At 45.8% G+C, this 12,984-nt stretch overlaps 1 protein-coding gene across 1 annotated transcript in view; it reads right to left on the reverse strand.

The window, feature by feature from the left end:
- ZNF804B (zinc finger protein 804B) overlaps positions 1 to 6,552 on the reverse strand; it is a 239,725-nt gene extending 233,173 nt beyond the window's left edge. Inside the window, exon 1 of the mRNA XM_069775568.1 lies at positions 6,193 to 6,552. Within this exon, the coding sequence (XP_069631669.1) occupies positions 6,193 to 6,300 (108 nt within the window). The 5' untranslated portion in view covers positions 6,301 to 6,552. The remainder of the gene's footprint in view (positions 1 to 6,192) is intronic.
- Positions 6,553 to 12,984: the final 6,432 nt, after the last annotated feature.

The raw sequence follows: 12,984 nt of genomic DNA on the forward strand, positions 1-12,984 counted from the left end.
AATCTAATCTCGAATGAAAGTATTTGCATAAACAAAGCCACTCACTTTATTTAGTGGTTAAGTGGTCAAAACAAAACGTTCGTTTAGCAGGAGGAACGAGCTGGAGCATCCTCCCCAGCACAGGCAGGCGAGCACTTACCACGAACAGCACGTGTGGGCAGGAGTCCAGTAAGCAGGGCAGGAACAGGCAGAGGAACAGCCTTTAACGCTTAGAGCCTGGTTAACAGCTCAACCCACTATCCGAGGGAGCACCTGTTTCAAAAACACTAGGTCTCTACATCCATTTTCAAACTTGAACACAGTGCAGAATAAAAAAAAACCCTAAACTGCTACGCTCTGGGTGAGTAAAATGCGTATGAAATGAAAGAGAGAATGCAAATGGATGTAACAGCAATAACTCTGGAAGTAATGGACAAACAAGCATCGTCACACGTAAAATAAGAGAGAAATGGATCTGGTTTTAAGAACTCAGTTGAGGGAGCAATAAAAATATTAGGATGCTGGAAAGGCACTGTCAAACATAAAGCACCTGTTTAACATCACTGCTAATTGTGGGTGAAGGAAATGGCCCCAGCAGAAATTGGTTGAAGATGATTAAATTTAATTGTAATGCTATATACAAAGTGCTACCCACTGACTGAAACAAAGTATGCTCAAAAGTGGTACATACCACAAAACCAGGTTTAATACAAGGCATGAGCAGCAAAGCTACATGTGGTTAAAACCACATTCATATTTTCTGAAAGTTCTTTCCGTATCTCGCGTGTTGTGGAAATGCACAGAAAGCACAACAATAGGAACCACAAAATCAGGAAATAAGTCGCCGTAAGGTTGAGTGTGGGCTGCAGGAATGCTCAGATCCTCCAGCACGGTGGATGCATTAGGGTTGGTAGGAAACACACTGAGCCCACTCTGAGACACGAAGTGCCAGGAATCGATGAGATTAGAAATAGTTAAGCAGGAGTGTCTTCCCCTAGTTTGGGTAAGGCAGGTACCTCGGTAAGCCAGCTCCATGCTTTCAGCAGAGCGCGCAGGATCCCCCCTGGCAGGTGGCCACTTCTGCTGGAGGCAGCTGCCAGAGACTTTTGGCACAGAAGAACGAAAGTACCACTTTCCATTTTCTTTCCTATTTCTCCCTCTTTTTCTTTCCACATTGTTTTGTTAGTACAGTTGAGGTTTTTTCCCCCTTTTATTCAATAGAAACTACCCAAACTAGATTATTTATTGGAGCTGCTGGTTCATTATTGGTCCCTTTATACTACATTTCTTAACTGAAATATTATTTCTCTGGTACTGCCTAGAGCATACCCTTCCTCTCCGCTTTCAGTGCTGCTGAGGGTGAAGCCACAGTGCTGAGGGATGACTTGGTTATGATCAGAAACTCATGAGTTATCTGGTCTTCCAGCTAATCACCCAGATATACAGTGGATACTCCTTTTAACCTGCTGCCACCTAGACCACATTTCACATGACACACATTCACCATGTCCATTCACCATGTCTAGCTTTAAACTGCTTTCTCACAGCTGTGCTTGGCACACATCTCTCCTCACTGGTGGCAAACACAAAAATGTGGCAGACTCGGTTGTGCTAGCATTGCCCCATTAGCCTCAGGCAGATGGACAGAGCTGCTGGTGCCATGGCCCTCCTGTTCTCTATTTATGATCCCTCTATCCTCAAACATGCTTAAATTTTCTAAGAAGTTTTCAAGTGCCCAGTGTTGTTATCTGCTACAGAGAGTAACAAGGTGCTACCCCATCCTGGTTACAGTTATTTTAGTGCTGGAACAGCATGCTTGTGGCTCAGTATCAACTAAACAGTCATTATTTCCAAGTACCTGCAATGTACTTATTTAGAACTACTGGAGCCTCTGGAAATGGGGTGGGAGCTGTGCCTTTTAAAAGGTAGCTCTGTATAACAGAGAAGCATTTCCCACTCCCCACCCCCCAAAGAAATTAGGCAAGCACTAAGTGCAAGGGAGCAGCTGCTTGACAGCCTTATTAGAAAACAGCTTAGAGAAGTACGTGAAAAATAGTTTATTCAGCTGAAGCTGCAGAGAACAACCAAAGAAAAATAATTAGCCAAGTCAGAAATTGGCTAAGGCACTGGGTCTTCTGAGTCTTCTATCTCCTTCAGAATACAAAGGGATCTTTAAATAACAAGTGGTAAACGAGCCTTTGTTTATGTCTCACCTTAAAAAGCCACAAGCAGAACAGTGTACCCTAATAACATCCTTGGCTCAGAAATGATTCAGAAGCAAGGGGGCCATCTGCTGAATTCCCAGTACCATCTTCTGCTGTATCCTGGAAGATTCTCTTTGAAAGTTTCACAGCTGAGTCCTTTTCAGTGCCAGCTTTGCTAGGTCTGTGAGGTGTGGCAGTAAACCTCTGAGCAGGTTTGGCTGCAGGTGAATATTACAGTGTATCTATCATGACTGCAAAACCTAAAACCAGTACACTGATCAATGTAATCTATTCAGGACTCAAAAATCCTGTAGACGGTATCATCATTCTGAAGTATATGTAATATCTCTGTATCATAATGCATTTCATTAAATAGAAATTTTTAGAGGCAGAAAACTTGCTCGTAATATGTTCATGAACATAACTTTCCAGATAAAATAAAAAAGCTTAAAGCACAGAGTCAGGTCTCTAAAATAAGCAGCTTCCTTTTTCGGCTAACTGTCCTTCATCCTCAGTAATGTTGTCACTGTGCTTAAACTCAGCATTCCCTTCCTCATTCACATCTATCATACCACCATTGATACCTGATTCACTGGTGACTGCTTCTAATTCCACTCATTCTGAATTCATTACCACTAACTTCAGATCCCAGCTTCAGAGCATTCATAGCCAGTCCCTTTTTCAACATGTGAAAGTGGGCAAAGGAAAGGCAGAATTTTAAAAAGGTTTTATGACAGTGTCACCACACATCCACATGCACAAATGAAGTGCATTATCTTTATAGTCCTCCATCTCTTGTTCCTCTTAGTACTGCTACAGCTAAAGGTCTTTCTGCACACTGGGAGGAAGGACCAGAATTGTTTCTGACACAATAATAGCAAAGTATGCTAAATAAATACTACAGAAACATCCAGACTGAAAAATCCTTGTTCATATAGCCATGAAATTTGATAAAGGTATTTAAAATATTCACCACTGTTCTCATTTCTTAAAGCATAGCCTTAAGTCTACTGACATTTCATGGTCTGTTAATACAGAACACTTTAAATATAGAAAGGTACATGTTTATCTGTTAAAGACTATGTAGACTCATGCATACAATAGCTCATGGTATACAAATATAAGATTGTTTAAAGGTGCAAACTATAAAATCAGATCTTCAAGGCTGCTCCCAGGTTCAGCATTTTAAAAATGACTGCAAGGTATAACCTGTATCTTTCAAAGTTAGAATCAGGAAGTATTAAATACAAGCACAGCACAGGGAACACAAATAAATGACACTTGCTTAAGACTTCCTTCTTAAGTATAAGAAGTGATCCCAAGTTTAACTCATACTCATAGCTCACTGAAAATACAAATAGTTGGAGGGTTTGTTTGTACTGGGGGGGGGGGGGGGGGGGAGTGTTCATGCTTAAAACAGTTTTACTACCTCAGTCATTACTAAATCTCAGCATGCAGGACTCCTGCTTCCATAATGCAAAAATATATCTAGGTGTTATTTGCTGTTCACTGTTCCCAACTTCAAACACACTGATGAGCAGGAAAGATATGGTCTGGAAAGCTGGACGTTTGTAGGCACATGCAGATTACTCTAGAGAATCACTGCTTTCAGTATTTAATAGCAAACTATTATCTACTTTGCTTACTAAGCATCCCTTATTTTTCTCCTAAAATCTGGACTCTCATAAGAAGATATGAAAACAGCATATATAAGCAGCAGTAAATGCTAAATATCAAACACATAAAAGAGTTCTAGAGCTACAATTACCCAGCATTAATAAAACATTAATTTATCATGTACCTTTTTTTCCCATGAGCTGCCCACCACTCCCTCGCCACAGGACTTAGCTTATCACCTCAAAAGCCTGACTAGCTTCAAAAAGTGGCCACTAAAAAAAGCAAAAGAAAATAAAGAAAAATAAATAAATGTGTGTGGAGAAGTGAAAGCTCTCCCTCAAGAATTCAGAATGAAAGCTAAGGATTGCTAAAATTCAGTCCTTTCTATAGAAATAGTCCCAAACCGTGTAAAGCATCCCACCTCCTGGTCTTGTCAACCTCAGAAGCAGGAGGTTCTGTCTTAGAGAAAAGCAGTACAGAGTGCTCTTGCTACTTGTTTCAAACTCTGGAAAGCTCACCTGAAAGAATATTTCCATGTAGTGAAAGCAACCTGAGGTTATTTTCAACTTTGTCATTTTTTTTACCTTGTCCACTAAACCCTAGATAGTTGGCTTCAGACTAAGATGCTTCAATTTAAAGCAAAATCCTTTTTTCTTTTTTTAAAAAAGAATACAACTTTAAGCAATAAGAAACATCAATACAATTACTTGTTGGTCTTTTTCTCTGATATTTGCATTTAAACAGAAATTACTCCCAGCTGGTAGCAGAACTATGTTAAAAACGATGATTTGTTAATGGAGATAGACAATTACATTTATTTCATGAGGTATTTAGACTGAGCGGAGTGGTGTGCATACTCACTAGGTAGCTAGAAAGAAAGGGAAAGAAGTTGGAAAGCGAAGGATTTGGAGCATAACACGATTTGGAGGGTAATACCTTCCGATGCCTCTGATACTCCTCAACTTGAAGATCAGTTGTTAAACTTCTACTAAATACAAAGCATTTACAGTGAAGCTTCTTCCCACTTTAGATCCCTGAGGTCTTTTCCTTTTTATCTCTATAATTTTGTACAGGAATCTCAGTTAAAGTCGCCTGCATTTCGGGAGGTTCCACACACAAGGCTGGATCAGCTCCACGGGTCAGAGAGCACAAACACAGCTCCGCCAAACGCCTGACTGATGATTCCTACAGCGCAGTTGTGTTACACTGCACACGAGAGATACAGCAGTACAAGGGAAGAACCTGTAGGTGCTGTATCAGAGTGCCGGCGTACGACACGGGAGGGATTTGGGAAGTAGAATGAAATACTTGTCCCCTTCCATCATGGAAAGTCAAGCAACACAAAGCGGAGACTCCGGCGTCGCAAGCAGTTTCCCAGAGGCGTTCGGGGCGCAGGTGCCTTACGGGGCACAACCCCGGCACTGCCGAAGCCGGAGGGAGTCCCACCGCTGGCATCAGGGTGCCCCCGGTACCTGCGCAAGTCCAGCCCGGAGGGCGGCGGGTCCCTACCCCTCAGCACTTCACGTACGGAGACCCGCCACGCCGACAGGCAAACTTCAGCCGCGACCACGGAGGCGTTTGCGATGCTGCTACCACCATCGATAGCCGGGGCAGGGGCTGCGACGCTCCGCCGCCGCCTGGGCGCCCTTGGCGGGGCGGCCCCCCCCGGGGCACCCCGCTGCCCTCCGCTCCGGCGGCCCCCCCGCAGCCTGACACCCGCTCGCCCCTGCCGAACGCCTTTAGCGACTCACAGAGACCGTCTGCGGGAGCTCGACGGGTCTCTGGCCGCCGCAGGACCTCCCCAGACTTCACGCGTGTCCTGCCCCCACGTCGGCCTCGACAGGTACTTGACACCACGCCGCAGCCCAGACGCGCGAGTTCCTTTTTTTTTGCAGCCGAAAACCGGCGGTCGGCCGCTCCCCCTCCTCCGCAGCGTCAGAACCTCGGACGAGGTACCAAACCGCGACACCTGGAGCCGGCACCGCGCCTTCCCCTCTAGCAGCCTCCAACTTCCCCGCGGAGCGCCAGAAATCAGCCTTGCCGCCGGCGTGAGCCCGCGACGCGGTCCGCGGAGACCCGCGGCGGAGAGCCGGCACCGCCTCCCCGGCCCCGGCCCCTCGGCCCCGCGCAGGCGGCCGCCGGCGGAGAAACTTTTCCGAGCCGCCCGCCGAGGCGGCCCCCACGCCGCCCGCCCCGCAGAGCGGGACCGAGCCGGCGCCCACGCGCCGCGCGCCCGGCGGGCCAACGCCGCCACCCCCCCCCCCCCGCCGAGCCGCGCCGCGCCGGCCGCCCCGCTGCGTGGGCACCCACGGCCCCGCGCGCACCCGCCCGCCCGCCCCGCTCCTACCGTGCGGGGGGCAAGTGAGGGAGGGAGCGAGGAGGTGGCAGTTACCGGCGAGCGAGCGCCCTTCTTGCAGAGCGGTCCCCTGAAGACGCCTTTGATGCCGCGGTAGTGCCCGTTGCTGAGGTGCCGGGAGCTGATGACCAGGTAGCACGCCATGCGGGCCCCCCGGGCGGGCGAGCGGGGGGAGAGCCCCAGCCCCGCGGGCGGCGCGGGGGAAGGCAGGCCGGCTCCTCCTCGGCGGCGGCGGCGGCGGCGGCGGCGGCGGTGGTACCCCCGCCGGAGCAGAAGCCCGCATGAAGGAGCGGGCGGAACCGCAGCAGCGATCTCCCCCCTCCCGTCTCATCCAGCGCCCGGGTTAGCGCTGCCAGCAGCAGGATGCACTGAAGGCGGCAGCAGCGGCGGCAGCCAGAGCACATCTGAGGGAGCGCGGAGGCCAGTCCGCATGCTGCTCCGCGGGTAGGAGACGGGCCCGGGGAGAAGAAGGGCAGAGCGCAACTTGCACAGTCCGCCGCTGCTACGGCCCCGTCCCTCCCTCCTCCTCCTCCTTCTCCTCCTTCTCCTCCTCCTCCTCAGACCAGGCCACCGGCAGCCGACATCCGGAGGGGAGCTTCTCGGCGGCAGCTCGAGCGGCGGCTGCTCCTCATGGCTCTTCCCTCCGCCGGGCTGGGTGGTGGATGCAGCCGGCCTCCGCGGAGAGCCCTCGCCGACCCACTCCACCCGTGCCGCCGCTGCAGTCGGCGCCCCGCCTCGCCTCACCTCCGCCGGCGGGTGGGGGGGGGGGAGAGGCGGTGCGTGGTGCGAGGGGGGGCGGAGGAGGGGTAGGGCCGGAGCGGGGGCGGCAGCCGGCCGGGGGCGGCGAGTGGGAGGACGTTGCTCCCTCGCCGCTCCGGGGAGGGGAGCGGGCCGCGACCGGCAGCCCCGGGCGGAGCGGGCCGGGGAAGCGGGGAAGGCGGCGTGGCGCGCTGGCCGCCCTCCTCCTCCTCTTCGCCCAACTTTCCCGCCCTCGATGGCGGGGAGGGAACGTCCCTTCTCCGCCTGCCTCTGGCTCTCCTCTCCCCCGCATGCCCCCGCACTCCGCCGTCCCGCAGGCTGTCCCCCGGCAGGGGCTGCGGCCCTTCCCCGCCCGCAGGGGTGCGGAGCGGGGCGGCGAACAGCCTCCCGCGGCCGTGCCGGGGGTGTGAGCCGGAACCGTCCCCCCCCCGCGGGCAGCCGCGGTGCCGGGTTAACGGGAAACACCGCCGCTCCGTTTCCCGCTGCGGGCTGGAAGCGCAAATTCGCCCAGGACGGCGGCGAGGGAGGCGAGGGCTGCGCGCAGCTGCCCAGGCTGCCTGCACACCCCCCCGGCTTGCGACTGTGCTTGTCTCGATCGTCCCCCCCGGAAAGCTCGTGAATTTAGGTGTGCGGTGTCGCTCACGACCTGAATGATTGACACAGAGTGGCGGGTGTGAAATTCTTCCACCACTACGTAGCGGGAACAGGTTGTTCTTGTCCCCTTCTGCAGGAGACGGGCGGGATGTACCTCGGACCCGCCTGTGCACACTCAGCTTCTTTTCATCAGGTCACAAGTATTGTCTCTGCTCCGCTACTGACGAAGTCGATACAAATAAATGAATAAATCACACAGCCTTAGTAATCATCTGCAGATCACTCATTTCTTCGAAGCAGATCACTTCAAACTGTAGATGAGAATTCAGATTTTTCATTTAATCCTGTAAAAGCCTGTGTGTTCAGATATTTAGTGAGTGGAACTGATAAACCACACTCATTCTGATTTTAGCCTCTCCAGAGCTATCTTTCTATGAACATAATGTAAATAAAAAGAAAATCTCACACAAGCCACTGAACTGTATAGATAAATAGGTCACCACAAATCAAATGTCATTTTTTCAGCTGTATATGTAAAATAGCGTTGTACAGTCTTAGCATATAATGTTTCACATACAATACAAAATTTGATTATATGTGTGTACATGTACATATATACAAATGGTCAAATCTATTATTAGGTATTTTATTAATAAATACATAACGTTATAAAGAAAACAAAGTGCATCTCAACTGGGAATAACCAAAGCTGGAAGTAACATATGAAGAACATCCTTATGTTAACCATAATACAGCATTTTGCAATGTAAAAAAATGTGGTGTGGGGGTCAAATTCTCTCTGGCAATGCAATGAACTTTCCAAAACTTTGCTTCTCTGTGATTGCAGCTGTTGTTTCTCAGAACAGAAAGAGAATTTACATCTCATCTCAATGCCTTGCATAGAGGTCTCAGTTCCTTTTCTGTTGTGAAGAGCCATGGAAAGTCCTTTGCTCCACAGAGCTGATGATGTTCTATTACAGCCCAAGGGAGGGGGTACAGAAGACCCACACCACATGCATACAATGGAGATGAACGTTCGTGTGCTGCAGCTACGTGGACAGACTGGCCAGTCCGTGTCACCTGCAGAGGAGCTTCAGCACAAGCTGAAACTGTGCAAGAGCTTCACTGTAGACTAAGGGACAGTACTTTCCTCCTTAAACTTATAGAGTCTTCCACAGATCATTTACTAGGATTGTATGAAAGGGAAATTATTTGCCCCAGAGTAGACTGCACAGTACTCATTTTATCCTGCTGAGAAGGATGATGTGCTCAATTGACCCTGCTGTGAAAAGTAGAAGTCATTTTAGGCTCACTTCACTTTGCAAACTCAGGGGAATAGTTACTATGACCACCAATCTAATTTATAAACAATCTGTAGGACGCAAGCCTGAGAAAATGAGATTAAGAGTTGTCAAATGGAACGATTAGATATTAATTATAGCACTCCCTGAACATTCCCCCAAGTCTCTGGAGATACGGCACCTTCTTCTCTTTCATCACAGGTCATGTAGAAATATGAGCCTTAACTATTAGCAGTTTCATCTGGGTCCAATCCTTCACTACCTTAGAACTCATAAAGTAATTTTCAGCTGAGCACAGTGGATGTAAAATACTACCTTTCAGAACATTCTGCTTTCTTTGCAGAAGTGTTAGTGACTTTTCAAGATGCAAGGCAGTGGAGAAGCAGGTCAGCTGTCACTAAGAGATGATGATTAGAATAATGAAATGTTCTCCAGTTCATCTATCCTCTCAGTTTACACAGTTTTTTATCATTAACAAAGATTACTTAACATTTACTGCCCCCCCCCAAAAAAAAAGTCTGTAAGCATTTTGTAATTATTCGTTGTAAGGATTGTCTTCAATGCGCAATGTAGTGTCAAATCGAAATACCCAGCCTAGCTCTAAAGCTGCTAGTTCTGACCTAAATATACTCTGAAAATCAGGCAGCAGAGAACCATATTAATGCAGTCATATTACTTTTAATGGTTGAGCTAATTCCTATGCTTCTTTGCGGCATTAGACAATACAGTATAGACATACGCTTAAAACCTTGTCTACACGGTGAATTTTATTTGAATTGTAATTCAAGTATTGCTCCTAATATGAGTGCCACCTGCACACAAAGTGCATTATACTGATATTCTCTGCTGTAGAGGTAAAAACTACGGTTAGCATGATTCACTGGCTGCTAACATAACTGTTCCTGTGTGGATACAGGTTAGATAGATAGGTTCAAGGGCCCCGGTCCTAAAATGTTTTCCACAATCCCCTTACTGGGCTCAGAAAGAACAAAGACATCCTTCCCCATGTCTCCAGACATGAGAATTTCAAAGACTGCAAAGAATCTGCCGGTACTAGACCTATAGAAATTTTACTTTAGCAATCAAACAAGAACAGAGGGTGTGTAGACACACAGCTTGATACTGTTTCACAGCCTGGTTATTCTCACTTGAACTAGTCTAACATGAGGTGTTTTCCAACGCAGAAGAACTCAAGTGAACAAACACTACAGTAAGAACATACTCTAATACTGACGTGATTTTTACAAGCGGTCTTCCTCACGGTACTGAGTGAGTGAGTGAGTGTCATCAACATCCTGGCAAGACAATTCAGGTATAAAAACACACAATAAGGTTCCTGACTTATAACAGAAATGTCATAGTGTAGCTTTACAGCTATATGTTATCTTCAGACATAAGGGAGATTTTAAAGCTGTAAATCAAGTCTTGGCAATATACGTAGATCTTTGGATTACAACTGCTTAAACTATATATGCATCCATCCTCAGTTCCTCTAACCCACCCAGCCAACCTCTAACTCCTTTCTAGTGATCCATAACTACAGCTGATTCGTCAGGGTTCACATGAAAAGTGAACTCCTGCCCCAGTGAAACCAATGACAGTTTTTGAGGTCAGCAGAATCAGAGTTTCTCCAGAAACTTTCATGTTCATGTATGGTAACAAACTCTTACAGAAGCCTGGAACATACTACTATATACTATTACATTAGTTGTCCTATTGTTCTACCTAGAGACATTATCTAATATCCCCAAAAGATACCGAATTCTTTGTAAATTAGAACAATATATTAGAAACAGTCAACATTTCAGTAGACCACATGAATAAATTTTAGCCTGAATGTTTGATTTGTTTTTCTCAGTGCAGCATATATTGGGGGGAATATTTTGTAAAGTTTGATTCTTCTTTAGAGTTCCTGGTGAATGTAAAAATACAAGGTCAGCTGGCCCGCGTAAAGCTGCTTTGTTTTGCTTTCAGTAAAATAGCAACTTCAAATCTCTGCTCTTTGTTTCCTGAATCTTAAAAGACACCAATTACATTTTTTTCCTGAAGTAAGTATTAGTAAAAGCTTCATTATATCTGTCTTTATTTCATCAATTAATTTAGAATATTTTAGTCCTTCCCTATTTTATTCCATTTGAAGTAAACATAATACTGCTTATCCAAACATTTTTAATCCCAGGCTGACTCTTTATCTAAATAGTAGTTACATTCCTCTTGTGAATCACTTATGTAAGCAGCTTTCTATTACCCAAAACTTGAATCTGTCAAGGTTTATACACTTGAAGCATTGATGGCTAAATTATTCTAATCTCTAGTCCATGCAGAATCAATGACACCATTTTACTTTGGATGGAGCTTTTTGGAATGTCTAAGTGCTGAACAATCACTTTACAGTCTACAGCTTGCTATTAATTGTGTAGCCAGCAAATACAGCAGTCTTTATGATGATCAAACCAAAGTCTGTGTGTGTATACATCAGTGAAGAGTGGTAAATCATGCCCTACTTACAGGCTCATGCTCCACTGGTTTTAAGAAAGTCATACAGTTGAACAAGAATCTCATTCAAATAATTCATCCTTACACTAACTTTTCTTTGATATATCTCTTGTGTGACATTCAGCAACCCCTCTGCATTACTTTATCACTAAAAAAAAAAGACAATATAATGTTTCCTTCAGAGCTATTGTGAGAATTACTCAATAGTGTAACCACAGTCATAAAGGAGAATGCTAAGTATTACTAGGTGATATCAGGGAAGACTGCTGATTTCACAATCAGTTCAAAATATGCAAGAAATATATTATTTTGAGAAGGCTGCTGGGCATGCCATTCATTTACATTAAAAGGTCACTAATACAAATAGGACCTTAATCCTGTATTAACAAGAGCTCAATATTTCCAGAGTATGTGTCTAATGTTGTAAAGATATCTTCCATTTTCTATTCAGAAATAATATTCATTGGTTTCTTCTTATTGTTAGCTATATTCTTTACCTAAATTAGGATGGACATAGAAAGAACAATGGCAAGTAGCCACTGATATGAACATTATATAGCAGACCTCCAATTCTGTTTTAGTAGCAAATCCTTTTTTTCAGGAAGATGATATATGAAAGAGATGAAGGCAGTGTTTTCATACACTTGCCAATTTATTATGTTTGCATAAATATTTAATACATCAATCTCTTTCTAAAGGAAGAATATGGTTTGCATTTCAAGTCTTGTAGTTTTCTTACTGCTAAGTCCCACCAAAACTTTAATTACTTGCTGGACATCCACAGGAGAGGTGATTCACATTTTTCATTGCTCATCGGTGGTCATCAGGCTGATCTCCTGGGGTTGGCACTGCATGTGCTGGTGGCCTTAATATCTAAAAGGTGAGTAAAGTTATTGCATTTTATTATTAGGGACCAGAATTGAATATTAACTGGAGAACAGCTATTTTTAAATTACTTTAAAAGAATGTAAAGAGATGGAAAATATTTCTTAAGCTCTCCATAGATAGCCATGATATCCACAGATAGCCAGAGAGGCTGTCAGTGTATGTTTCAGCCACAGATACATCAATTTGAATAACCAACATAACCACAGCTGTCAATCCCTTTTCCCACTCATACTCATTTGTTTCAAGGAGTGCTCCAAGGACAACCACAATGAAGCAGCCTAGGAACAGGAGAGGACTCCTATTGCAAAGGAATGATGAAGGCAACTTCTGTCATGTAGATTTTTCCATTGGCAGAGTAAGGCGTCTTCCTCTCTCTTGTATTATCTGCAGTGATAGTTTATCTTATGCTGTCTCAAGGAACATACTTACGTGCTTGCACTAGCTGTGTGCTAATACAGACAACACCTTCCATAGACAATCATAGACATCAGCAATGACTTCCACAGACAATTTCATCTTGGCAAGTTAGTATCACCCTTTTTGTCTTGCACTAGCATTGCCATAAGGCACCTGTAGACTGTCAGGACTTATATGTTATTCTTCAATCTGGCTACATCTTCAGCCTTTGAAGCTTATTAATTGGCATCAGATCATGTACAGTTTACAAAGGACTCTCAAGTCACGTTTGTCAGAGAAGGAGTCACGTGACTTTTTAGAAAGTGAATGAGAATTCAGCTTGGGAAAAGAGAGGATTGAGGGGGAATGCCTGAGATGTCACACAAGTTGGATA

This window comes from Haliaeetus albicilla, chromosome 2, assembly GCF_947461875.1.
Source record: "Haliaeetus albicilla chromosome 2, bHalAlb1.1, whole genome shotgun sequence".
Taxonomy (NCBI): Eukaryota; Metazoa; Chordata; class Aves; order Accipitriformes; family Accipitridae; genus Haliaeetus; species Haliaeetus albicilla.